Below are 26893 nucleotides of genomic sequence, written 5' to 3' on the forward strand. Positions count from 1 at the left end.
CAGCCCACCTCCAGCTCCAACTCAGACCAGCTGCAGCGTCCCTGGTGGGAACCTGGTGTGCTTTCCTTCCCTGGGTTATCCATGGATGCTGGGAACGGGCTCTGCTGTGAGCAGCATTTTCCTCCCGGCCACATGTGCCCAACCTTTCCAAGAGCCATCTGCTGGGAATAGGCAACGCATTCTGCTTGTGACTCTCAGTAAACCATTTGAAATTCCATGAATGTCTCTGTGGGAGCCTGCCTCTCATACCGGTCCTCTTGGAAGGTGGCTTGGGCTGAGGGTCGCCTGTTGAACATTGCTCCCTGACCAGCACACACCTGCCTCTTTATGTCTCAGTCTTTTATCACTAAAAATGGCAACAATAATTTCTTCAGGAGTTTGCTGTAAGAATGAAATGGGATAAAACATTTATTTGGCCTGGAGACAGAAAACAGGAGGCACTCAATCAAACATGACATAAAACAGCACAGGATTAAGCACACAGGCTTCAGAATCAAACCCCCCAGGTTCTGATGCAGGCTGGGTCAGCTTGTTGCTGTGTGACCTTGGGAAAGTGGCTTAACCTCTCTGGGCTTAACTTCTTCATAGATAAAATGGGGATAAAATAATCGTTACTTGATAGTTGTGGGTGTGAGATGATAGTAGTCAAACTGTTAAACCTTGGGTCAGTGCCTTGCACATAATAAGTGATTGATAAACAGTAGCTGTTAATGTTGGCATTGTTGTGGTTTATGTAACTGGGCTGCAGCTGCAAAAATATAGAAGTGGAAAGAGCTTTGAAGCTTGCAAGACAGAGGCCAAAGCCCTTGGCTCCAAGCCCAGCTCTTGTGAGATCTTGGACAGCTCACTCGCCCTTTCTGCTGAACCTTTATCTCCTCATCTATAAGGGTTGCACTAATAAGCCCGAACTCACAGGGCTGTCTGGAGATACTGAGTGGGCCAGCAGGCACTACTTTCCTGAGAGGGCTCACCACTTTTCCAGTATGCCCTGGTTCTCAAAGTGTGGTCCCCTGACCAGCAGCACCAGCAGCTCCTGCTGAGTCAGATGCTCTGGGGATGGGGCCCAACGGACCACTTAACAAGCTCTCCAGGTGATTCTGATGCCCAGCAAGGTGGAAAACTGGCTGTAATGCATAAGTCGGGTCTTGGACGGACAAGGTGCTCAGGCTTGGGTGTTGGCCAGCAGGCTCCAACACCTTCACCCAGCTCTCAAGACCGTTTGTCACTGGGTCACTGGGCCCACCCTTGGCAGCCAGTTTCTACTCCATTTCTTCCAACAGGGTTTTAGAGCAAGGCTGACCAATGCCTAGGCCATGTGTGAGTGAATGAAGTGAATGTGTGAATGTGTGTATGCTTCCATGGGCTGCAGAAAAGCACATGTGCCCAACAGAGCAGAAGAGTGAGTGCACTGCAGCTGGTTCTCGGGAGCCACACATCGTGCCCAGACTAGAGACAGTGGGCCTCGATTGCAAGGCAAGGGTGACCCCGTTGTTCTGCAGGCAATCCGGGTGCTGATAGGGGTCTTTGTGGAAGACCATGATAGGGACAGGACCAAACTTTAGAAAGACTAAAGCAGGAAGGTGCAGTCTCCCTGGAGGCCTCAGAACTGCCTCATTCTGGGGGACTCAACCCCAGATGCCCCCCTGGGCTGTGCCATGTATGAGTGGTGTTGGAGAAGGTTCTCTGTCTCACTAGGCCTCAGTTTCCTCACATGTAAAAGGCATGGCAGTGCCGTTACCGGGTGTCTGTGGGAGCACTCTAGGTCCAGTATGAGCCGAGACCTAACACAGCCTGCAGCCTTACTGAATTCATGTATCAGTTAAAGGGAAAAAACCCTAGTGTAAGGCAACCACCCCCCAACGTTTGGCCAACCTGACTGTAAACACCTAAGGATATGTTGAAACAGTCAGATATGTATCATTTTAGATACACATATACTTGAAACCATATATATAAAATAATGTATTAACTTAGCAGTAAATTCAGATGTTTTTTAAAAATAAGGTAAAGTTGTTTTTTCTGGGTTTTTTTTACCAGCTGCATCCGGTAACCACTAAAATATCCACAACAAACATGAATGAGGTCCCTTCATGATTGAAAAACTTCCCAAAGCAGTATCTTACTATTTAAAGTGAACTAATATATGGAAAATAACATGAACTTCTGGAAGACACAGCTATAGGCCAATTCTTTTCTGCGGGGAGTTGCATGGCACATATGCCGTGACCCCCACCAGTACCAGCAGCTGCCATGTACCCAGGTGACCCCACACAGATTGCCTCAGAACCCCCTCCCCAGCCTCACCACAACCCTAGGAGGTAGACATACCAATTCATCCCATTTTGCAGATGAGGAAACTGAGGCTTTCAGGCTCCCAAAGCATACTTAAAACCCTGGATTAGACCTCAGTTCTAACTCCAGAACCGAGCTCATAACAGCTACCCCTATGCACATCCAAAGCATGCAGATAATGCAGAATAATCAGATCATTATCATCATATTATTTCTTCCAAGTGCAACTGAACAGGGTTTGAACTCCACAGGGGTCCTCAGCCAAGACACCAACACAAAAGCCATAGCTGGGTGCCCTCCTCTCTCTGGCCGCCCCACTCCCGGCCAGTCTCCAGGCAGCTGTTTCCCTGAGGAGGGCTCTGCCCAGCCCTGCTGACTCATGTTCCCGGCCCAGGACAGGCCCATACATGGCTCTCGCTCCGGGCCCCATTGTGTCTTCCTGATGCACATCACCACTCATTTCTTTTCTCCTCAGTTTAGGAGATAAGAGCGAGTAATTGTCTTTTATAGACACTCTAATGAAGCCTGTCATCACACAAAAGAAGTTTGCTAATAAAATAAATCAAAGCAGCAATGAAAATGAATGGAGAGCAAGCTTTTACAATTAGATTTGTACTTGCCTAGTGGCATGGTGCTTCCCTGAGACGACTGGGGCTCAGGGGAACAGAGCTGAGGGGGTATGTCTGCGGCCCTGTGGTAGAATGCCCAGGCTCCAGAGCAGGCAGTGCATGCCCCACGGTGGGTGGAGCTGGGCAGGGGATGGACGGCGACGGAGGGAAGAAAGCTGGCAGCAGAGAAGGGCTGCAAAAGTGTCATCTCAGTGGCTTGTATTTGTCCCCATCCAAGTGTGATGGGTCCCAGCCAAACGTGATCTGCCCACTGCTGGCACTGCAGCTGCCCCATGCCTGTGCCCCACCCCAGCTGGCCCCGGGGCTCCTGATTGGTTGTTGTAGGTTCTCCCACCAAGTCTGTTAGAAAAACTACTTCATCTCGCTGAGCCTCAGTTTCTCCATTTGGGAAATTGGGCCATAAGATAAAAATCATGATGGTATTGGACAAAAGGGCAAATCCTGGGTAATTTCAAGATGGTGGTATTTCTCATCCTTTTGCACACAGAAATGGCCAATATTAATCTGGGTTACTGTGGCCAGGCATCAAGCTAAGGGCTACCCGCAGGTTGTGCCACGTCATCTCAGCAACCTTGCCAGGTGGCAGTGACTGCCACCCTCAGGTCACAGATGAGAGTGTGCCCCCCAGGTGAATACCTTGCACCAGGTCACACAGCTGCACAGGGGGCACTGGGACTGCAGAGCAGTGTGTGCTCACAACCGCCACACCACGGTTGCCATGGGTCTTGTGTGGCTGCTGCCACAGCTGTCACAGACGGGGCATGGGAAGGGGCCCTGAGGGTACACAGCGAGGTGACGTGGGCCGTGACCACAACCGTGGGGCCTGGGATCCAGGAGCAGCCCCGGCCAGCTGCCTGGCCCAGGACCAGCCTTGGCACCCTTCTGGGCTTCCCGCTTTTATCGTGGCCCTGGAAGGAGAGTCCCCTCCAGTCTTGGGATTCTGCCGGGTAACCAGCAAACGCCACGGGGGATGCTCACCGCTTAACATACCAGAGGAAGTTCTGGAGAGCTGGCTGCCCCCTCCCTCTCTGAGTCCTTCTCACAGGCTCCCGAGGACTCAGGAGTTGGCAGCAGTGTCAAATGCCTGGGGGCTGCCTCTGAAGGCACTGCACATTCTCAGTCACCTGTCAGGGAATCATGTCCAGGGCAGGGAAGCCACTGAGCAAAGCCAGGACTCCTGGGCTCTGGACATCCCTGGAATCTGAGGGCATTCTGGGTGCCTCAAACCTCTCAGCAGATCAAGGTCACCCTGGTCCCTCAGGAGCCTTCAGACTGATGGCCAGTGTTATCAGGGCCAAAGAAATCAGAGGTGAGGCCACAGAGAAGGATCTGGAAATTGATTATCTGCATAAAGGAAGGTTCCCTGCCAGGCAGAGCTGGAAACACAGCCTCTTTAGCGAATGTGAGTTTAATATGAAGTTGAGGGAGCTGAACGCCTGCCTAGTCAACTGCCCAGGAGAGTTTCAAAATTAGAGAAGGGTAAGGTGTCCCCCACCTGCTCAGCACAGCTCTGCCTCCCAAAAGGCAGGGGCAGCCCAGCAACGACCTGGGCAATATCTGCCAGACAAAAGCATCGCTTCCACATCAATCACTTTGTATAAAGGAAGAGTTATTGTTATGGGATGCTGGCGCCTGATCAATATCTCCTGCTTTGAAAATAAACTTCTTGGCTTGGCCTTGACATTAATCCACCATCAGGAGCCCATTATCTTGAGACCAATGTTCTGTTCTATTGACTTTGTCAATTTTTTTCTCCCCCAAGATCAGAATATAATTGCATTTCTCCAGGCAGCACTTCCACTAATTGCAGCCCCATGCATATCCCCTTGCAGGAAGCGCGGGGACAGAGTACATCTGTGGTGGGGTGAAGACAGTGGCTGGTGGAGGGGAGAAGGGGGAGAGGAGTGAGAACAGAGGACCACCAGATGCATGTAGTGGAAGAGCAGCCTTTCTAGAGCTCCAGAATTAGTTAAGACATTAAGTCAAACCCCTACGATCCCACTAAGCAATACAAGCTGAGAAAGGCTCTTGTGCGCAGAATCAGGGTTGTAGATGTTCCCACTCTACTCCTCATTCACAGATGAGGGAATACGAGATTAATAATAATGTCCCAAACCAAGCTGTGTCCCACAGTCACAGCCCCCCGCCCCCCAAGCCAGTGCCCTCCAGGTTGTCCTCCACTCCACAGGCAGAGTCATCTTTGTAAAATAGAAATTGGATCACATTGTCTCCCTCACTGAAGACTTTGCGTGAAAACTCCTCATTCTGCCATGCGAGTCCCTTATCATAGTCCTGGCTCACCTCTGGACTTCCCATCCTGGCGCTGCACCCTCCACTTGCTCCAGGCCCTGGCTTGCTTTGTTCTGTGACGATGCCAAGGCTGGCCCTTCCCCAGGGCCTTTACACTTGCTCTTCTCTCCACCTGTTCTTTCACCCTCAGATCTTTATGTTACTTTTTCCCGTCTCATCATGCACACATCACCTCACATGCTCCCATCTGAGGGAGGCACCCCAGCTGGGGGGCAGTGTAGCACCCCATACACCCACACCGGGAGGCTGTCCAGTCGCCTTGCTTTGGCTTCTGTAGAGCACGCATCACCATCTGAAACTCACTCTGTGTTAGTTCTCTGCTGCCAAAGGAAAAATTACCCCAAACATGGCATCTTAAACCAGTAGTGAGTTACTATCTTAAAGTTTGTGTGGGTCCAGAGTGGCTTAGTAGGAGAGCTCTGCTTGGGTCTGTCATGCGGCTGAAGTCGGGGCTGCTCTCACCTGAAGGTGGGCTGGGGCTGGAGGGCCCCCTCTAAGGTGGCTCACCCCTGTGGCTGGTGACTCGGCGCTATCAGCAGGAGGCCTCACCTCCTTACCACCCAGACCTCTCCACAGGGCTGCCCCAAAGCAAGTGATCCCAGGGAGTAAGGTGGAAGCCACAGACCTTTATGACCATCATTTCTACAGTGTCCTATTGGTTACTCAGGTCAGTCCTCATGTGACTCATCTGGGAGGGAACTGCATAACAGTACAGATTCCAGGAGGCAGGGGTCATGGGCTGTACGGGAGGCTGGCCACCACACTCCCCCTCCGTGAGAGCAGGGGCCCTGGCCAGCTTTCACTGCTGTATGTACCTGGCACAAGGTTTGCTATGTAACAGATACTCTGTAACTACTAGTCAAATGTCTGATTTAGTCACTAGAGTATGTACCGCGGCTGTGACTGTGTGCCACATCCTGTGCTATATACTTTACATGCAGCATCTCATCCCCTCGGCCCCCCTCATTTAATCCTTTACAGATGAGGAATCTGAGCCTCAGAGAAGTTAAGTACCTTGGTCAAAATCACGAAGCTGGTAAGTGGCTGAGTCAGAATTTGAACTCAGAACTGCTAAGGAGGGTCTGTTTAGGCCAGGCACTTCAGCGGGTATGAGTCAGCATTGACTGTACTTAGAGAATTCCCAAATTGCTGTCAGACCTGTGTAGTCAGACTCAGGAGCACTTTGTGGTGCCAGATATGGAGAGAGACGCAGGAGAAGCATCAGATGCCTCCCTGCAGGGATAGCCAGCTGTGTGGCTTGCAAGCCTGATGACAGAGAGGCCAGGGCAGGGAGGCCACCACCCAGCCAGCAGCTGGTAAGCTCCCGAAGGACACTCCAGAATCTAATGCCACACTCAGTAAATGTACGGAGCCTGTGTGCCACCTTATCCCCTCATACGTGTGGCAGACTCCACTAAGTGATCACCAGTCTAGCTCACTGACCCCTGATGCCACCTCAGAATTCTCAACACAGCCCTCCAAGCACATAGGTGTTTAGAGCTCAGACTCGAGTCAGCTAAGCCAACTTTCAATTCTGCTCTTCCCCTTCCTAAGCCTGTGATCTTACAGAAGCTCCTTAGCCCTCTGCACCTGGGTTTCTTCATCTGTAAAGTGGAGCTCTGTTACTACCTATTTTATAGGTTTACTGATGAGGCATAAAGGCAGTTGTGCATGTGGCGTTCGCAGCATAGTGTCTGGCAATGAGTGAGCGTGGGGTGCTGCCAGCTATTTTTACTGCCGTTGTTAATACCATGTTTCTCATTCTCCCTAGTTCTGTGCAGGGGGATATAGTACACAATCCAAGCTGATGCTTTCGATCAATGCACTAAGGATGGGACAGTGAATTAGAGGCATAAATATCGCCTTCTCTCTCCCTTGTTATTCTGCAGGTGTGGATGTGTGGGGGCCGCATGGAGGACATCCCCTGCTCCAGGGTGGGCCATATCTACAGGAAGTATGTACCCTACAAGGTCCCTGCAGGAGTCAGCCTGGCCAGGGTAAGGTGGTGGCTTCTCTGGAGGGTGGGAGGTTGGCCTGGGCCCATAGCAGAGCAGAGGCAGGCACCGGGACCCCAGGCCAAGTGATCCCTTGTTAGGATGTAAGGATTTGCCCCATCCCAGCTGCCACCCCCCACTCTCCAGGTGAAATCCAATTTAAAAGCTTGCTTACAGCCCTGCTTAGCCACCTTCTAGCTGTGTGACCTTGAGATAATGGCTTAACTCCTCTGAACCTGTGTTTCCCCCTTGCTTACAGGAAGCTAATTTTTTCCAACTCAGCATCCAGGAGAGTTAAGGAGATAAGGCAGTTTCCCAAAGTGTGATGGACAAGTTGATTTTAGGTGGTAGGCATAGGAACATTTTTACATATGTTTAAATTAACATGGATTAGAAATCAGTGTTTATAAATGCAGCAGATTTGTGATTTCACAGATACTACTTTTTAAAACTCAAGTAGGTGCAGAGTTAGACCAGGGGTGATTTAAAGAAACATGTTAGATAAATATTGATATAGGCGGAATGATGTGTTTGAGAAAGCCTGAGACAAGGTAACTTGAACGTTTCCTGGCACAGGTGTGGTTAATAAATGTGTCTTTCTCTTTTCCCCATCCCCTCCCCACTGTCGTCACCAAAAATTCTGTCACACTATTTCATTGCCTTAAAGTGGTTTGTATTAATCATTGCTTGAATCAAATTGGTCACTGGCTACAAATGGAAATCTGTTAGCCAGAGGGTTTTTTGTTATGTATTAATGATATTTCACTAAACCTTAACAATAAGTTTTGAAATGTTGTCTTGAGAAAAAAAAAATCAAAGTGATTGCAAAAGAAAAACGAAGAGAGTGGAGGTCCCCAGAGGGTAAAGTGGAGCACAGTCAGGTCTGGGGGAAGCTGAAAGGTCAGCTGCACAGCTTTGCCCCGTGGAGGCCGCCACCGCCACCCAGTGGAGGCCCCTCTGATACCAAACCACAGTGGGTACTGTTTGGCGTCAGTGCACATAGCCTCCATCTGCCCGGGCCTGATCACCTGACAGTGCCACGCGACGTGTCTAGCTGCAGCCCTCGGGTCCCGGGAGAGCACCTGCCCTGCAATTTACAAGGAAGACTGGGCGGCGGGAAGACGCAGCTGAGCTCCGGAGGGCCGGGGCTGCCGTGCGCAGTGTTGAGGGAAAAGAGAGCCGGCAGTGCCCTCTAGTGGTAGAACATTCCAACGACAGCCGCATCTGACGCGGGGGGCGGGGAGCCTGTTCTAGAGTCAGCAAGCAGGAAAGGCGAGAACCGTTATCTCTGCTGAAATAACCACTGGCAATCCCAGAGGTAAGTGCCAGGCAGGGAAACAGCGCAGAGGTGCTCGGTGAGCCCAATACTGACTTCTCCAGCTACTAGATTCCAGTGGGACGCTGGGGACTTCTCTGACCCCTGAGCAGGACCGTTCCCGAAGCGTGCTTTCCCAAACCTGAGGTGTTATTTTATAAGACTGGCCTGGCAAAGAGGTAGTACCACCTCCTGTTTACTGAAACATGGCCGAATTGGCGGGTAATAACTAACTGTAGTAACCTATAAACACTTCCTGTGAGTTAGGCATCAAGGAAAGCATCTTACATATTTACCTTACTTGATCTAGCTTGGTTTTAATCCTCACTGTAGACATGAGGAAAATGAAACAGGGACACATTAACTAGAACCAGAATTCAAACCCACTTAGGTCTGACTGGTGCCTGGCACAGAGCAAATGTTCTTTAAAGAGTGACTGCTACCGCTACTGTCAGTGTTAATATCAGCATCAATATTATCAAGACTGGGAAGTTATTCCAATGTCTCATCTAAATTCTGTGTTTAAACGTATTAACTTCTGTTTTACCTGCTTGTACTGAATCACTCTCCTGGTGACTTCAAAGCAGTGAACAATCTGAGTGGTGCCCTGTGGGGGTTTGCAAGACCACAAGGATGCCTGCATCAAGCTTTCCTGACTTTTTATCATAGTATCTACCGTTGTTTAGTTGCAGATCACATTTTAAATGTTTCTTAGTGTTTCAGCAACCAAATCCTTCTAGAAAATTATCTCCTAGAACATCATTTTAGTAGATTTGAGGAGAGATATTCTAAGAGCCGTGAAAGCACCAGATAAAGAGGGAAACTAAAGTCTTCCTAAAGTTGTACAGACTCCAGAAGACCAAACAGCCAGATAGCGTGAAACAGCCATTCAGCTTGCCTGCCTCAAAAACAAGTGACTGCTCTTAATTTGTTTATCAAATTTGCTTAACCCTTTTTGTCTCTGCCTCTGGGAAAGGGGTCCCGGGGCAGGCAGTAACAGAAACTTACTCTAACTTGAAAAGCAAAAGTGGAGACCTACTACAACAGTCCAGGCCCAGACATTTCTGCAGTCCAGGCCCAGAAGAGCAGGAGTGCCTCAGTCAGGGCTGGGACCCGCAGCCAGGAGAGTGTTAGGAATAGGGATGAGGGCACACAACCCGCTGAATCCCAGAGGCCTCTTCATGACTCCAGCAAGGGGGCATGTAAGGGAAATAAGTGTAAAGTCCTGTACTTTGTCCGACGTTCAGCTATACAAAAGTTCAAGATCTGGGCAGAATGGCTTATTAATCCATGTCTGGAAAATGCAATATTCATTAAAATAGTAATTTAAGTATTGATTAAAATATGATATAATTTGATCCTCTTAAGAATAACACTGGTGAACTTTGGCACCTTTCCTTGGTCAAGTTGCCACTGTTGCCTGTGGTCAGAGAGAAAACCACCGTGGTTTCTCATTATCCCTGTGGCATGAGCAGATCAGACAGTGAGCTGCAGGACCTGGGTGTGTAGACTGGGAAAGGGGGTGTTCAGGTGTGCATGCCTGTGTAGGCCTTCAGCTTCCCCTGGGCACAGTTTTAAATTAACCCAGCCTTTGCCTTGCAGGGGCCTGGCAGGGCTAACACTGTTCCTGAACTGTGTTCTGACCCACTGTCCACCTCTTCAGCATTCAGGAAGAACAAGGCAGTGAGAGGGAAATCCCATGGCTTCCTAGTCCCAAACTCAGGGCCAGCAAAGTTAAGGAGCTAGTGAATTGTGTCTATGGTGCCAGTGTGGGATCCCTCCTGTTGGTTTCCTCCCTCCTTGCTTAGGAGTTGGCAAACAGTTTTTGTGTGGCCCATGAGCTAAGAATGGTCTTTACAATCTTAAATAGTTGGATGGGGAGGGTGGAGGGTGAGGAAATCAAAGGAAGAATATTTTGTGACACATGAAAAGTAAATTTCATTGTCCATAAAGTTTTATTGGCAAACAGCCACACCCATTTGTTTACATACTATCTATGGCTGCTTTATAGCTACATCGGAGTTCAGGCCATATGGTCTGCAAAGCCTAAAGTATTTACTGTCCCGGCCCTTTACAGAACTGCCAGCAGGACCCCTACCTTACTTCTGCTTCTGGAGCCAGCATTTATACTGAGGTGTGAATGACTTGATAACAGCCTAAAGTGCTAACTCCCTTTTACCCTTCAAAAGAAAATTTTTGTAGGAAAAAAGTCCTTTATGATAGAGATAAAACCTGGAGAGTTAAACTGTGGGAGGGGATTTCTGACAACATCCAGGGGTTGGAGAGAGATGTCATGGAGCAAGTTTTCCATAAACCCTGAAGTTGTACGCTTCCAGAGCCAGCTGTCGGAGGTTCTCAGCCGTGGTATCTACAATGCAGATGGAATGAGTAATTTTTCTCACAGTTACACAGAAAAATTTACTTTTCCTCTGTCTCCAAGTCTGCTCACAAACAGGACATGTTCTCATCTGCTGCCTCTACTTCCAATAATGTGGTTGTCATTTTTTTATGGATTATCCTTATAATAAAAGTAGCAGCAACCTTCATGCCTCAAAGGGTTATTAAAAATTCCAGCTTCTGAGGAAATTATACCTTCTGGTTGCAAATTACAATTTGATTATAATTTGTTTTTCCCATGCAACCTGGTCAGCACCCTTAGTTGGAAATGACAGAAGCCCAACTCAAGTTGGCCTGAGCAGAAGGAGGATTTCCTGATGCATATCAGTGGAAGGCCCTGAGGCCATTCTGGTTTAAACATGGCTGGTTTAGGGTGCTAAAAGGAGGAATGTGTTCCTCACTCTAGCACTCAGCTCTGCTTCATTGTGCATTGATTTCAACCCCAGACAGGCTTTCCATATGGCCCAGCAGTTCTGGCTGGCATCTTATCCATCAGATCTTCCCAGGCTGCAGCAAAAATTACAGGGCTAATGCCTATTGATTCTGAATGGCTTGGCTTAGGTCCCATGCCCAGACTGATCCCTGCATCCAGGGCTGTCCGTATTCCCATTAGCCAGGCTGGGTCACGTGCCTTTCCTCAAGCCACATGAAGTAGCAGTGAAGCAGAGATGGGTCCCCAGAGGAAAACTGAAGGGACGCTATTGGGAGAAAAAGAAGGGATAGAAGGTGGGCAGGCAAAACTATAGCAGTCTATTAGCCTTAGGTTGCAGAGTCCTTAAAACATACGTAAGTAATAAATAGACATAGAGAAGGCTTAAAAACACGGTGGGGCCAGGGTCTCTGATGCAACATGAGAAAGATCTACCTCAGCCTCCAGGACCCTTTGCACCCCATACCCTGGCCTCGGCTCCTTGGGGACCCTGACCTTTTCCCCTGCCTGTCGCCCTGCAGAACCTGAAGCGAGTGGCGGAGGTGTGGATGGATGAGTATGCCGAGCACATTTACCAGCGCCGGCCGGAGTACCGCCACCTGTCCGCCGGGGACGTGGCCTCCCAGAAGCAGCTCCGCAGCAGCCTTAACTGCAAGAGTTTCAAGTGGTTTATGACCAAGATCGCCTGGGACCTGCCCAGATTCTACCCACCCGTGGAGCCCCCGGCCGCAGCTTGGGGGGAGGTGAGTCCGGAAGGCAGGGCCGTCTGGGTAATTGGGGCCCAGAGCAAGTGCACATGTGGACCCCTGTTCACAAGCCAGAAGAACAGCGCCGTTTGAGGTGTAAAATATAAACCGTTTTCCCTTCTTTCCTGGTCTCTCTCTAGCCTGTCATGGTGTTTTGTTATTTGCTATTTAATGTTCTAAGTAGAGAAAAATTACTTTATTAGCATGAATTTGACCATTCATCCTTACATTATGCAGTGCTGGTTTTAAATGCACAGAGAAGAGCATTTAACTCATGCAGAATCGGGGAAATTCCACGACCTGTACTGCAACCCTTGTATGTGAACATGTATTTCTTACGTCAGAAGAGTAGAAACACTGCACAAACTCACTCAGCTGTGTGTATGTCACGACCGCTTGCACTTGCTACCGGTGCTCTCCGCCTTCCCCTTAGTGACCAGTGAGGGAGCTCTGAAGGAAAGGACTGTGGCTTGCCCCGCCCTTCCTTCCCTTCTGTGTTATCTGCTGCTTTAAGTGCTTGGCTAATCCAGGAAAGTGACATGGGTGAAAAAGGATGTGACAGCTCCTCAGTCCCTCCTGTGTCTTAGAATGCCATCACCCTTCGATGCACAGCCGAAGCAGGTTCTGGTTAGAAAGAAAAGCATGGCCTTCAGATCTGCCCGCACCCCACCTAGTCACAGATGGGACACACCTGCCTGCACACATGCTGCACTGCACTCCCATGCACCTGGGACCCTGGAACTCTGGGCATGTTGGGGGGCATCACAGATGTCACATGCAAGGCAGTAGAAGGGACCCGCAGGTGCTCCACAGCGTGTATCCCTCTACTCACACGCATGCTTCACTGGCCCATCAAACTCCACTTACAAAGCCAAAGATAAAATCACTCAACATTCTAAGACAGTAATAGCAGAGCTTTTGCTCTGGCCCAAGCACGGGCCCTTTGTATTCGGGGCCCTGGGCCACTGTCGCACACCCGTGAAGCGAGTCCTGCCAGATGAGGCAGACAGTCTTGCTGGGAGAAGCCCTCCCTCACTGGGTCCTGGCCCTGGGCCTCAAAGCCGGGAGCACCTACTCACGTCCAGACGGGCGTACTGCAGCAAGGGCAGAGGGAGCACAGCAAGAGTCGGGTCTCCTGCAGCTGCAGGTGGCAGAGTCCAGCTGAGAGTGAGAAGGGGGCACTGTGTTGATTCTCCTGGGAGCCCTGGATGGCCGTGGCTTCAGATGGACCTTAACGCAGGGTGCAGGGCACAAATGATTCAGCCTCTTTTTGTCCTGCTAAACTCTACTTCCTTGTGTGTTGACCTCATGCTGAGGATAGCAGGCTGCTTCCAGACACTTCAGGCTGACAAACCCTCAGCTTGGCCAACCCAGCAAAAGCCTATGCCTCTTCCCCAGTAGAGCCAGCAAGGTCCCAGGATCGAGTCTTCTTGGATCTGCACGCTCACCGTGACATTGGAGGGAGGGGGACACAAGGGAAGGATGGATACCCGGCAGGCCACAGGGCGGGCAAAGAGCCACAGCCCCATGGAAAGCCCTAGTGGTGTCCCCAGAGGGAGGAGAGAGAAGCGTGCTGGGCTGGCAGAAACCCCAGATGTCACCTTTTCAAATTCACACTGCAAGCCAAAGGGCCTTTTCCTGACTAGGCTGTGTGCTAGCCCCACACATACCTGCTCGGTCTTCCAGACGCTGTATCGCGTTGACTTCCCTCATGAAGCACTTGTCTCTTTGCCAGTTTACTGACGTTCTTCCCTGTGTTCGTTCAAGTCTGTCAAGAAGCAGACTCCAAGATGGGCTTAGACACCAAGAAGAGACCTGGGGAACCACCTGAGAGAAGAAATGGGAAGGGAGCAGGGCAAGGAGGGGGACACCATGGGCGTCAGCCCCTGGGACAGGAGAGGGGAGGGAGAAGGCCCCAGGCTCCCGGGCGAGGCTCCCAGGAAGCCTGGCCCCAGAACCAGTTCCAAGCCAAGTCTGCTGCCAGAGGAGTGCGGCGTCCCCAGGAATGGGCCTGTGCTGGTATCCCCGCGTCCCCTAGCTCCTGGCTGGAAGCAACCCACGGGAAGTACGGCCTCCTCTCAGTCACAATAGTGGCTTCAGGACAGAGCAGCTAGGCAGTCGGACCTGCTGCAGATGGACCCCCACCCTTCAGTCAAAACAGCCGCCCGTCAGTGCTGAGGTGGCCCTGAGCACAGGGCCTGCCCGGGGAAGGGCAGGCTAGCCATGCGCAGCCTGGACCTTGATGCCCTCCCCCTGCCTCAGTGTCCTTCCCCCAACACCACACCCATCTTAACAAGACCACTGTTGCTCTTTGCATTCCACCACCTCTTGCCATTCGGGCATCCTAAAAGGCAGAGTCCAAGATCCTACAGCAAAGCTGTCAGGCCCTTTTCTAGGATGGTTTCCGGGGTGTGGAAATTTCCTGGGTCACCTGGAGTGGGGGCAGTTCAGTTCCTGGATCCACTGGATCCGATTCTCTGGGAGTGGAACAGGAGTCCTCACACTAGCCCCCCACCACCCCCCATGACTTTGCACACTCTAAGACAGAGCAGGGTTGAGAGATGCTGCTCTCCATGGACTGAGGCTGCCTTTACTGGGAGACCCAAGGCTCTCCCTCTGGCCCAGGACAAGCTCTATGGACACGATCCGGGACTCAGCCCCTCTCACGCCTTGGCTTCGATTCTCTCCCCCAACCCCAGCAGGGCCCAGGTGGCCATCTCAAGGTATCGCTAGTCCATTCTTCCCTTCTTTCTCATCCAGGTTCGCAATGTGGGCACAGGGCTGTGTGCAGACACAAAGCACGGGGTGCTGGGATCCCCTCTGAAGCTGGAGAGCTGTGTCCGGGGCCGTGGGGAGGCTGCCTGGAACAACATGCAGGTAAGGGCCACCCCTCAGAGACTGCTGCCAAGCTCACTGCGCCGGTGACCCGAAATGCCCACACGGTCAGGGAGAGAGGTCAGCACTGAGTGACAAGTCAGCCCAGGGGATGAGTTGTAAGAGCTTCCTGAACACCTTCAAAAGGGGAATCCTTCACATTGTGATAATTTTGTCAATCTGGACTCTTGGTTACAAATAATAAGCACCCAGCCCAAAACAAATGGCCTTCAACAAAAAGAGAGTTAACTGGCTCACGTCACTGAAAAGTCTAGGTGATGTGGGGTTTCTCCAGGGTTTCAACTCTGCTTCCCTCTCTGTCAGCTCCCTTCTTAGCGGGGCTCTCCCCAGGTGTGTCAGAGGTGACTGCCAGCAGCCAAGGCTTCCCTCCACCCAGTGGGAAGCCATGTCCCCTCCAGGGGTTCCAGAAAAGCCCTGACACTCCCAAATGTTGGTTTCCTGAGCCAATTATGATGGGGATGTGATAGAGTCATGTTGTTGAGCAGGCCTGGGTCACTCAGCCCTCGGAGGGACTGGGGTATGGTCACCCTCTCCTGAAAGATGGGGAAAAGAGTGAGAGAGGGTTAGTTCCCCAAGAGATGCTGTTGGAAGAATGAGTACCAGCCAGGCATGTGGGAAAGCCACCCCTCTCAGGAAACTGCATTTAGCTTTCCATGATCCCTTCCTCCAAGCCCTTAGCCCCAAGGTTACATCACATAGCATCCACTGACTCTTGGCTCGAGGATACATTTTTATAGTCTCCTTACTGTGGGTTTTCTGGCATTTTAGAAGTGTGTGCTGACATAAGCCTATGCAGAAACAGAAGTTAGAAGGGGCACATGGCACACTCACTGAGAATGGACACCACTGCCTGCGGGCACAGCGTGCAGCCCGATGGCACCTGCCCCCATCGGAAATGCTGCGCCCTCTCCCTCATCCTTTTGGGGTGACGGTTCTGAGTAGGCAGATGCTAAGATGGTAACGATTCTTAGCAGAGTTGATAGGGAAGCTCTCGCTGACTGATTCTTCTGCATTCTCCAAAGCACTGTGTGCTGCTCCCCATCCTAGGACCCCAAAGGAGAGCAGAAGAGCATGGAGCCTGGAGAGAATGTGTCTGGAGAGCTCGGCCTCAGAGGAGCCTCACTGTAGGGCAGGGTCCACAGGTAGGCCTGAGGATTCATCCAGAGGAGCAGCAAGATGGCACCTGGAGGCTGTGCCATAGGAAGCCCCAGTGGGCTCTACGCCCGGGGACCTGAACCACCCTGAATGGAGAGCTCTAGTGGGCCCATGAAGGGAGAAATGAGTCTGAAATACAGCTCCTGAGCTGGAGGAGGCCTGGGAAATAAACGAGTAGGAGGCAGGGGCTGGGTTTATTCTCCTGCCAGAAACAACCAAAAAATAGACAAGATGTGAAACAACTGCTTGCAAGAAAGCAGACATCAGCCAGCAGGGTGACCCTTGAGCGTTAGGGAGCAAACAGGCAGGGCCCTGCCACTGTCCCAGCTTCCTTCCTGGAGAGAGTTTCCAGCACACAGGGTAGGGGGCCTCGGGGTAGCCAGCCTGACTCGGTGAATCAAGGAGACTGCGGCTAGAATTCACAAAACAGAATATGGGAGAGGAGAGAGCTAGACAGAGAGGGCTTCTGAGACTCCTGGGATGCCCCTCAGATTCTCGGCAGAGTATTGATGAGTGCGAACATGTGAGGAGACTTCCGGGGGCTGGAGGAAGAACCGCCTGCGAGGAGAGAGGGAGCCGTCAAGGGAGTGGGCACTGGCATAAGGCCCAGTGGAAGCGAATGCAGAATCCGGAACTAGACCCATACAGATATGGGCAGCCAATTTTTTGCAGAGGTTTAAAGGCAATTCAATGGAGAAAAGATCATAATTTTCAATACATGGTATAATACTTGGATATCCATATACAGAAAAAAAAGATTTCAATATTTCAATACATGCCATATGTATTAACTCAAAATGGAGCACTGACCTAAATATAAAACCTAAAAATCTTTTGGAAGAAAACATAGGCAAAAGCACTTGTGACCTTGGATTAAGCAATGATTTCTTAGATAAAATACCAAAAACACAATTCATAAAAGGAAAACATGGATAAATTGGATTTCTTCAAAATGAAAACTTCTCTCCTTTAGAAGATACTGTTGAGAAAATAGAAAGCCACAGACTGGGAAGAAATGTTTACAAAGCATATATGTGGTAAAGGACATGTATCTAAAACATAAAACTCTCAAAACTCAGTATCAAAGTCAAACACAACATCAAAAATGCTTAATTTCATTAGTTATTAGAGAAATGGAAATTAAAATTATGACCTATTAAAAAGACGGACCCTACAGGAGTTAGCAAGGATGTAGATGAAGTGGAACTGTACACCCCGGGGGGAATGTGAACGGCACACACTGCTTGGAGAACAGTTTGGCAGTTTCCTCGAAGTTAAACACTGATCTGGCCAGCCCACTGCTAAGTATTCATCCAAGAGAAAAGGAGGTATACATCCACACAGTGACTGGTACACAAATGTTGCTAAAAGCTTTATTTGTGATAAGCAAAAACTGGAAACAACCCGAAGATGCAAGAGCAGCCGCGTGGAGGACCCCACGGTGACAGACGCCTCGGCAGTAACAGGAGCGACTTGCTGATGACGGCTGCCAGACCACGGGCCTCTCGGCAAATCATGTTGAGTGAAAAGAAAAATATATGCTCTATGATTCCTTTCATCTAAAATTCTAAAAATCACAAACTTATTTTGCGACTGGGGTGTGAGGAGGGCCGGGAGGAAGCGATTACAACAGGGCGTGAGGGCACTTTTGGGGTGAAGGATGTGTTCATCACCTCGACGGTGATAGTGATGGTTTTACAGGCATAAACATTTGTCAGAATACATCAAATCATGCACTTTAGGTGGGTGCAGTTTATCGCATGTGAGTCGTTCTCCAGTAAAGCTGCTGGGGGGAAAGAAAGCTTATTAACCAAATGCAGTATGCGAACCTGATTGGATCTGGACAGAAACAGACTAACCGTGAAAGAAACTTAGAAAGCAGCCCAAGAACACTTGAACTCTAGATGTTAGGTGACACCAGGGACTTTGTGGTGCCTTTTCATTGTTAGGATGGCGCTTACTGAGGTATTTACATCTGATAAGATACTCTGTCTAGGATTTGTTCCAAAACAAGGTGGGGATGGGGGCAATGGTGGCTGCTAATTGCTGAAGCTGATTGGAACAGGTGTGGCCCATATAATTTTTTTGGATCTCTGTGTTTAAAATTAAAGCCCCCTTGCTTTGCCAGCCGCATTGTGATGTCCCTGTGTGTGCAGGTGTTCACCTTCACCTGGAGAGAGGACATCCGGCCCGGAGACCCCCAGCACACCAAGAAGTTCTGCTTGGACGCCGTCTCCCGCACCAGCCCGGTCACCCTCTACGACTGCCACAGCATGAAGGGCAACCAGCTGTGGAAATACCGCAAAGTAAGACCTGCTTGACTTAAAACAACAGGGGCAAACAGAGTAGGGCCCCATTCCCCCCAGCGGAGCCCCTCACTCGTGCATTTGTTCCACAGATCGACTATGCCCAACTTCCCAGCCACACCGGAGAAGCCAGGCATCCAGAATTTTATGCAAAATTTCTAGAATCTTAAATGTTAGCAACTGAATTCATTTTTTAAAACAACAAAATTACCATGAGAACCAAAGAGATTTGACCAGAGACAGGTAGTGAGTGATTAGGTCCCAGGCCCGAAAGGGGCAAACTTAGCTTCTGCCCGCGTCCTGTTGGACAGAGCTCAGGCACACGGCCATGCCAGATGCAGGGGAGGCAGGCATGTCTCACTGTGTGCTCAGCAGGAGAGCCAGCCAGGTCTGTGAGTGGCAGGCCCGCCACCACCTCACTGCCTCAGCGCCCTTACTGCTGCTGCTCTCTGTCTGCCTCCCCGTCCCGCCTGGTTGATCACCTCCCTGTCTTGTAGGACAAGACCCTGTACCACCCCGTCAGCGGCAGCTGCGTGGATTGCAGTGAGAGCGACCACAGGATCTTCATGAACACCTGTAACCCCTCCTCTCGCACCCAGCAGTGGCTGTTCGAACACACCAACTCAACAGTCTTGGAAATATTCAATAGAAACTGAGCCCTCACGCCTCCCCGATAGGCCTGGCAGGGTCTTCTCTGGCACTCCCTGAGCCTTCCCCTCCCGAGGGGGGCAGGGCTCCCGGGGCCCCACAGTGTGAAAGGTGCTGGCCAACTAGTTCAGGGTGAAGAAGGCTCTTGAAGTTGAAGCAGAGTGTCTGCCTGGTTCTTGAGGCCCTGAGTTCCGCAGGTGGGGTGGGAGAGCAGACCCCACAAGGAGCTCCACGGGAGAGCAGAGCCTGCTCCAGCCCCTGATGGCATCTTGGAAATCCAGGAGGAGGGCATTTGCAACTTTGTCACCATGTTCCCTTGAGCATGATGTGCGAGGAATGCCAGGGCAGCCCTAGGCCATCCAGGAATGAATCCTGCAGGATTGCCTAGCCTTCAAGTGGCTCATACATGATGGTCCCTTAGAAAGGGAGGCACGGTTTGTGGGGGGCAGCGGGGGCAGCTGTGTGCACCAGCACCGCCTGTCTGCAGCACAGGGAAGGAGGTCTTTCTCAGGGCCGCTGTTCAGCCTTTTCATTTTTGCCCGTCCTGGAGTAACCACAGTTCCTGCCCAGCTTCTGCTCTCTGTCACAGCCTCAGGTGATGTGGTCAAAGGCCACACCTGGGACCCTCAAGGAGCGTTCACTGCTGGACACAGGCCAGCTGCCAGGCCTGGGGTCAGACGTGGGACCCCCAGGCATGCCTTTGCCTCTGCGGACATACAGGATGTCCCCCCCTTGCTCTCTGGGCTCTCTGAGCACTTAGATGCCCAGGTGAGTGCCCTCTGCCCAAGGACAGTTCAGCCACCAGCTTTTCAGGGTGTATTTCAGATGGCCTCAGGCCCGTGGAAAAGGCCTAGAAAAGACCTCCAGACTAGAAATCTGGCTGAATTCCCCTGATCAGTGCTTCCATTTCTCTCTCCATTTCTCTCTCTCTAGCAATTACCTGCCTCAGGAGAGGAGCAGAGGTGTGAAATGCTCGCCTCCCAAAGTCTGGAGGCCCTGGGGTGGGCCATGGGGAAGATGCCTGGCTTCTGACCTCATTGTGGTTCTAGTTCTCAAAGAGAGCTCTAGAATTTTTAATGAACTTCATCATTGGATCACAAGCTAGAGTGCTCCATAGGATTCTGTTATTCTGGCATTCCATGTGGATTTCTAGAATGCTGTGATTCAAGGGGCCGGACTTGTGTGATACAGTCAAGGCAGCCCCGAGTCTAGAGACAACCTGTGAAATCCAAGTTGGTGGCGTTGGGGGAGGGGGCAGGGGACCTGTGTCATCAGTCCTACCAGAGTTCTTGGTATGACACGGTCCTCAGTGCAGACCCGCAGCAGCGCGACCTCCTGCCATCATCAGAGCCACAGTGGAGGGAAGGACCGTGCATACCAGGAACAGATGGACACCCAGGTCCATGCCAGTCCTTCTTGTTTACCTTTTGCTGTTAATTATGTGTGAAAGTCCCAGAGGGCTCCCAGATTAATAGAAAGCATTTCTGTAACCAGCCTGCCACCCACTGATTCAGAAATGGAAATTGCATTCTACCGCCTATGACTTCCACCAGCTAGCCCAGGAAATACTTATGAGTATTTCCATTAGTGTTGGGTCTTTCGATTCTGTCATTTACCAGTTAAATAACCGAGTCATAAATCTGGGAACAGAGCCACAAATCTGCCTTTGAGAAGCTGGCTGATCTCCAGGCCATCAGTTATCTGCGAGGGCAGTATACACTCCCGACCACCACCCCCAATTGTGTAGCTGGCAAAGCATTACCTCCACTTCTGCCCCAGCGTGAGCCTTGCTCTGGCCACCTGTCCATAGGAGAGGTGGTTCCTGCACTTGAAAAGCTTGCTTGTTGATCCCTAGTGTCTTTCCCAAACAAGTGTTCTACTTTGAGAAATGGCCCTCTATAGGGAGGAGTCCAAAGTTGAGGAGGCCTCTTCCAGAATCTGGGATAACAAGAGTTTTGCAGTTGGAAGAAATGAGTTAGGTAGGATGCATCATCAGAGAGCAATGCAGCCGCATTAAAATAAACACTGTGCCTTTAAAAAGAGAAAATGCAAATGTACAGCAAATTCCTAAACTTGAACAATTTTCTAGTGCCTTGCTGGACAAACATAAAGGGACAGGGTTGGGGGGAGGGGTAACAGTTTGGGTGGTGTGTGCAGTTCCTATGGGGTGAGTGTGTATTTCTTAATGTCTAATTTCAAGCAGGAGGCGTTGGGCCTACAACAGGATCTGAGACAGAGGCCCCTCAAGGGCCAGAGGCCAGAAGTCGTACCAGCTAGTGCAGGTAGCCCTCCAGACTCAAAGGGCAACTGGACAGCTCATTTAGTCCATTTAGTCCATGGCCCAGGGGCCTCAGCAGTCCCCGGGAGATGGCCTTGTTTGGAGGCCATGCCTGCAGTCCCCCATCTGAGCCCCCAGATGGAGCACAGAGCACCAGCTAGATTTCCCAGTGGTCTCATTCCAAGAGAGTGACAGTGTTCTCAGCAAGAGCAGGCTCGTACAAAACAAGCCACAAGCAGTCCTCAGCCCCCATCTTCCCCATGCTCTGGTTCTCCTTTGACTGTGTTTTCCAACCTCAAAAGGGACAGGCAGGTTCTCCGAGCACTCTGGCCTTTGTAATTGCTAAGCCTGAATCTGTAGGTGCTGGGATTTTACAAAGTGTGAGGGAGGGGATGGAAGGAAAAAAGTTCATTACTTAGCTGACCGACTAACTGACGGCAAATACTGGCCACTCATAATTGTGGCCTCACTTTTGAAAACCACCTGTCTCAAGAATTTGGGTTCCTGCTCAAACCCCCAACTGAAGCTTAATAAGACAACCAGGAGCCTGTGGAGATGCTGTCATCTGGGTAATGGCTGAGGATGCGGGCCCCTTGTCCTCTAAAGCCTTTATTTCTGAGCATGAGGCTACACCACAGGATGTGGCTAGAAAGTTAGAACCATGTGGCCTACAAGCAGCGTTTCCAAAAGGAGGCTCTGGAACATTTTGGAATGCAAAGACCATCTTTGCTCTAAGTACAAGGCCTTTGTGGATAAACACACAGGCACATGGGTGAAAAGCTGTTCCACCTTTTGCCTTCAGTCAGAGCTTTCAGCTTTGGAAATGGTCCGGGAACTGTTGATTTTCCCCTTTAACAGCTCAGAAGCCCAAGGGGGTAGAGCCACAGGGAGGTCTGATGGCGAAGGTGATGTCAGGTACGGGGAGGGGGCAGTTCTTGTGGATGAGGTAGCAGCTGGCTCCCCAAAGCCCACACTCTATCCACTTTCCAGACCTCCTACTTGTTGAATTTATTTTTCTCTTGAAGAAACAGGTGATGTTCTTGAAAATGGCTCCCTATTTCTTTTCATGCATCTCCATTTTTGTAGTCTCTGGAGTCTCAAGTGAGTAGCAAAGCACTTTACAGTAGCACCTGAGAGATCTGGATTCAGTGATCCATGGTTTGTACAGATGGGGTGATCTTTTATAATTCCTAGGAGACAATGCATTTTTAATGTTTTCTGAAGACTTCTAAGTGCAGGAGGTGGGCAAGGAATGCAGTTCTCTTCTGGAATTCTTTTCTGCTTTTAAATGATGCTCTTTGTGAAAATCCAAGTGATATTTTATTTCAAGCTTGATCTTGAGCCAAGGCCCACTTCCGCGGGAGTTGGACCTACATTCCAAGTGACAAGGTCCTCTTAACATCTGCTGCCCAGGGGCTTTGATTTGGTCATGCCAAACAGCAGGGTTGGGCTCCTGCTCTGTTACTGGTTTGAAGACTGGGATCCCAAAGGGATTACAGGCAGGGATATTTGAGGAGGCAGACTGGCATCCCATAGGAAAAGCTCAAGACAGCCAACCTCTCTCCTCCCACCTGGGAAAGTGAGCTGTGTGAAGAACTGACTGACCATGTACAGTTGTGATTGTTGTGGAGTAAACCTGCAGACTTTCTCAAACGTGGTTTTCCCTTTGTTCCTTGTCATGTGCCGTGCCCCACTCCATTGTAACCTGCATGTTCACTGAGCACCTACTTAGATCCAAGGGCCTGTGCTGCGCATTGGACAAATTGCCTATAGCCATCATTCTAGAGAGGAAGGCAGACCAAAACAACTGAGCAGGATGAACAACGTCCAGTGTGAACAGGACCGTGAGGACATAAAACAGGTTATTTGGGAGACTGGGGTAGAGAGCAACATTAGGTAGGGTGGTCAGGGAATGCCTCAGTGTGAAAGCTGAAAGACATGAGGCAGTGTGAGCCAAGAGGTAGTTTGGGTGAAATGTTCCAGGCAAGGGAAGAGTGAGTGCAAAGGCCCTGAGGCCAGAAGGAGTTCTTTTGTTGGCAGCACAGAGGGAGGTGAGCATGCAGAGCTCTAAGCAGCGCAGCCCACAAAGCAGACGACACCAGGAGTGGAGGATTCCAGGAGCGCAGTGACAGTATGAGCTACAATTACCTTATATCTGATGCTAACACGGTCACAAGTCCCTGGTTACCAAAACATTTTGATGTTTATGAATATTAGATTTGTGGAATACCATTTGGTAGAGCACTGACTGCCCAGCTCTGCAACAGACTGTGATGTCTTGTGCAGATCCTGCCCCCATCCAGGCCTCGGTTTTCCGCAGTAAAATGGGAAGTTTTTGGAGGATGCTCCCGGCTCTCAATGATCCTCAGGTTAAGTCTTGGTTTGGGGCTGCAGGCGACGAGCACAAGCCACCTGCTGGTGCTGTCCCTCAGAGCGCGCTGTGGACCATGACTTGGAGAGGGCTGATTAACAGAAAGGGAATCCTCATTGGCCATGGGCAGGTTTGGGCCCTGGAACCAGAAGATGGATATTTTCTGTTGTAACTTCCATTACTTTTGTTTTAAAAATCTATTACCACCCATGAATAAGATAATTTTCTTCTAAAAATAGTAGTGGTTTCTTTAAAATGATTTAACTCATTTACAAGGAAAAAAAAGGAGGAACATTCCATGTGTAGGGGCAGCATGTGCAAAGTCCCTGTGGAGGGATCGTAGCAGTTATGAATGAAGGTCAGCGAGGCTGGAGCAGAGTGGGAGAGAAAGTGGAAATGGAAAGGAGGGGATAGGCAGAAGCCAGACCTGTAGGGCTTTGTGGGCCATGGCTAGGAGTTTCTCTGATAGATCTTTAAAAGCAGTAGGTACCATTATGATGTTTTTTAACTGGGCAGAGTGAGGGTATTTGATGTGCCCTTGGCTAATATCTAGAGCCAGGAATGACATGCTCAAGGATCTGGGCAGATCATCGGCACCTAGGGCCTACAGAGTTAGAAACAAATATAGGGCAGCTGGCCCTCAGATGCTGCCTAGGATAGCTGACTGCTAGCAGGAAAGGTCCTTCCTCCCTGGAGCAGGTGGGAGGATGAGAGGATTACATTTCTCATCCAGTTTAGCTCTTCATCCTCCCAAGCCTGCAGGTCAGAGGAGAGCCCCAGGGATACAGCACTTGGCTAGACAGACAGGAGCCCTACAGCTGGTGCTTACTTACTGTGAAGCAGAGTCAGAGAACTTGGATTTAAAGTTTTGAATTTACTTTTTCTTTGCTTTTAGTTTGGACTGGGCTTTCTGGCTCCTGGCACTTAGTAAGGGCTTGATAAGTATTTGCTGAATGGACAAACAGATGAATAATAGAGTTTCTAATTACACTTTCAGCCTTTTTTCCCTCCACTCACAGCCGTAGACCTTTTGAAAGACAGTGCAACTACATTTGTTAAATAGTATGTGCCCCCCCCCCCAGAAAGTCCCTTCCCTCCCAGGCCTCATATTCTTTATAAGACAATGGGTTAGAGGGGAGCTAATTAGATCATGGTCAGCCTGAACTCACAGTTCTGTAATTTTGTATCTAGTATTTTGCAATGGCCCTGATCCTGTTGAGGATTTATTTTCCAAGCTCAGCCAGGGGATGGGAGGGGGATTCCCTCCTGGTTCTGCTGTTGGCGTTTCCCCCCCTACAAGTAAAAGAGAATGACCATAAAAATAGTTTTTCCCAAAAGTTTCAGGGCTTTTGCCTGACTGGGTCTGGGAGGCAGTGCATCTTTCACACAGCTGTGCAGACCTCTGCCAACTTCTGGCGCCAGGCAACTGGCTCCTCTTTTGTTCCCAGCAATGGGTGAGCTGCCTGGCTTGGCAATACTTGGGGTCAAGATGGTGCCCCAGGCAGCCTGCAGTTCTCGCCTTTGAGGTCTGGCTTTTTTCAGGGCTGGTAAGGTGGTGGCCTTCAGTGTGCTCACACACACACAAATGCCATAGAAAGGAAAGAACACGAGGTGAACCCTCAGGAAAGCAGGTTTCTTAGCAACTTTACAGCCTTTGTTCATGAGCTACTTGGAACTGAAGGAGAATCTGAGCTCCTGCCAGCTCCTGCCTGAGATGGCGGTCTGCCTTTGCTGGAGCTGGGAGCTAAGCTCCCCAACTATTGGCCTATCACTCAGCCTGAGAAGCAGAGGTCTGAATTCTGGGATTGTCTAGGTTCTGGGAGAAGACCTTGCTAAAGTTCTTTCATTCCTACAGCTGCAGAGTCCCACTTTTTAACTGGCTTCTTTATCTTTTTATTATTTGATTATAATAGTTCATTATATATTCTGAATACAAATCCCTTATCAGATACGATTTGCAGACATTTTCTCCCATTCTGTAGGTTGTCTTCTCACTTTCTTGATATACACATACTACTTATCATGGTTATTGGTACTTTTATTTTTTCCTTTCACACCATTTTATAAGATAAAATTAAGATGTAGTAAAATAATCAAATACTTTCCCAATCATTGCTGTACAGATGAATATGGAGACTGCCTATGTGGCATCTGAACTATTGGCAGATAAGCAATACCACCCTGCCATCTTGCAATATGATGTCTCCTGCCCTAACATGCAGAAACCTGAACTCGTTTGCAGTGGGAAGCTTGGGGTGTCAGCATGTAATGGATGAAATAACCACCACTTATCTGGCATTTGCCATGTGCAAGACACTGTGCTAAGTGCTTTACATCACATTTGATCTTCACAATAGCCCTATATGAGAAATATGATTATCATCCCATTTAAAAAATGTGAAAAACCAAGGCTCAAATAGTTTAAGTATTGTAACTATAGCTAGTAAAGTGGCCGAGCTGTGCTTCTGAGTCCAGCTCCTTGGCTCTTGTCCATGGTGCAATAGATATAATGCCTGTCAAGAGCCAGGCTCAGACCAGGGCCAGAGAGCCAGAGGACACTTTCACAGGTCCTCAGTGGAATGAGGGCAATAAGGACAATGTTGGAGGTTTTTCACAAAGCTAAATTTATTCCATTTATTCCATGACTGTCCTTTATTCTGAGATTCTTCCCACTGTTTTGATGTTGCAAATTTCCTACTTAATAACAGCATAAAACATGGTAGTTTTCTTATCATTATTATAAAATATAGGCACATAGTAAAACATCCAAATAGGAAAAAGGATTATAAAATTGATATCATCCTGCCTTTCCTCCTCTGACTCAGTGCTGACCAGAGTGGCAACCACAATGACTACTTTCTTGTTTGTCCTTAATATGTGTGGGTGTATAAGTGTGTATAAAAATTTTAATAAACACAAATGGAATTTACACTCTATATACAGCTTTGTATCTTTTAATTTTTTTCAGTATCTTGGTGTAGTTGGGTATATTTATTGAAAAACTGTTTGCTGGGTCTCCACTCTGTCAGCCACCAGAACTCGATAATCAGTATTGTGAGACAGTCACATGAGAAAAAAATAATAATAAAATGGAGTGATTGCATATTGTGATGAATGCTAATAAGAA

At 49.6% G+C, this 26893-nt stretch overlaps 1 protein-coding gene across 4 annotated transcripts in view; it reads left to right on the forward strand.

Moving 5' to 3' along the window:
• GALNT10 (polypeptide N-acetylgalactosaminyltransferase 10) overlaps nt 1-26702 on the forward strand; it is a 263067-nt gene extending 236365 nt beyond the window's left edge. For 3 of the 4 annotated variants that reach the window (XM_037025112.2, XM_037025113.2, XM_017678701.3), the window contains 5 exons: nt 7121-7228; nt 11889-12110; nt 14874-14990; nt 18320-18469; nt 18967-26702. In XM_037025112.2, coding sequence (XP_036881007.2) covers nt 7121-7228; nt 11889-12110; nt 14874-14990; nt 18320-18469; nt 18967-19125 — 756 coding nt within the window. In that variant the 3' untranslated portion in view covers nt 19126-26702. Of the gene's footprint in view, nt 1-7120; nt 7229-11888; nt 12111-14873; nt 14991-18319; nt 18470-18966 lie in introns of those variants that run through there. The other variant, XM_073231198.1, reaches the window with a different exon arrangement.
• The last annotated feature ends 191 nt before the right edge of the window (nt 26703-26893 follow it).

Source organism: Manis javanica, chromosome 1 (assembly GCF_040802235.1).
Source record: "Manis javanica isolate MJ-LG chromosome 1, MJ_LKY, whole genome shotgun sequence".
Taxonomy (NCBI): Eukaryota; Metazoa; Chordata; class Mammalia; order Pholidota; family Manidae; genus Manis; species Manis javanica.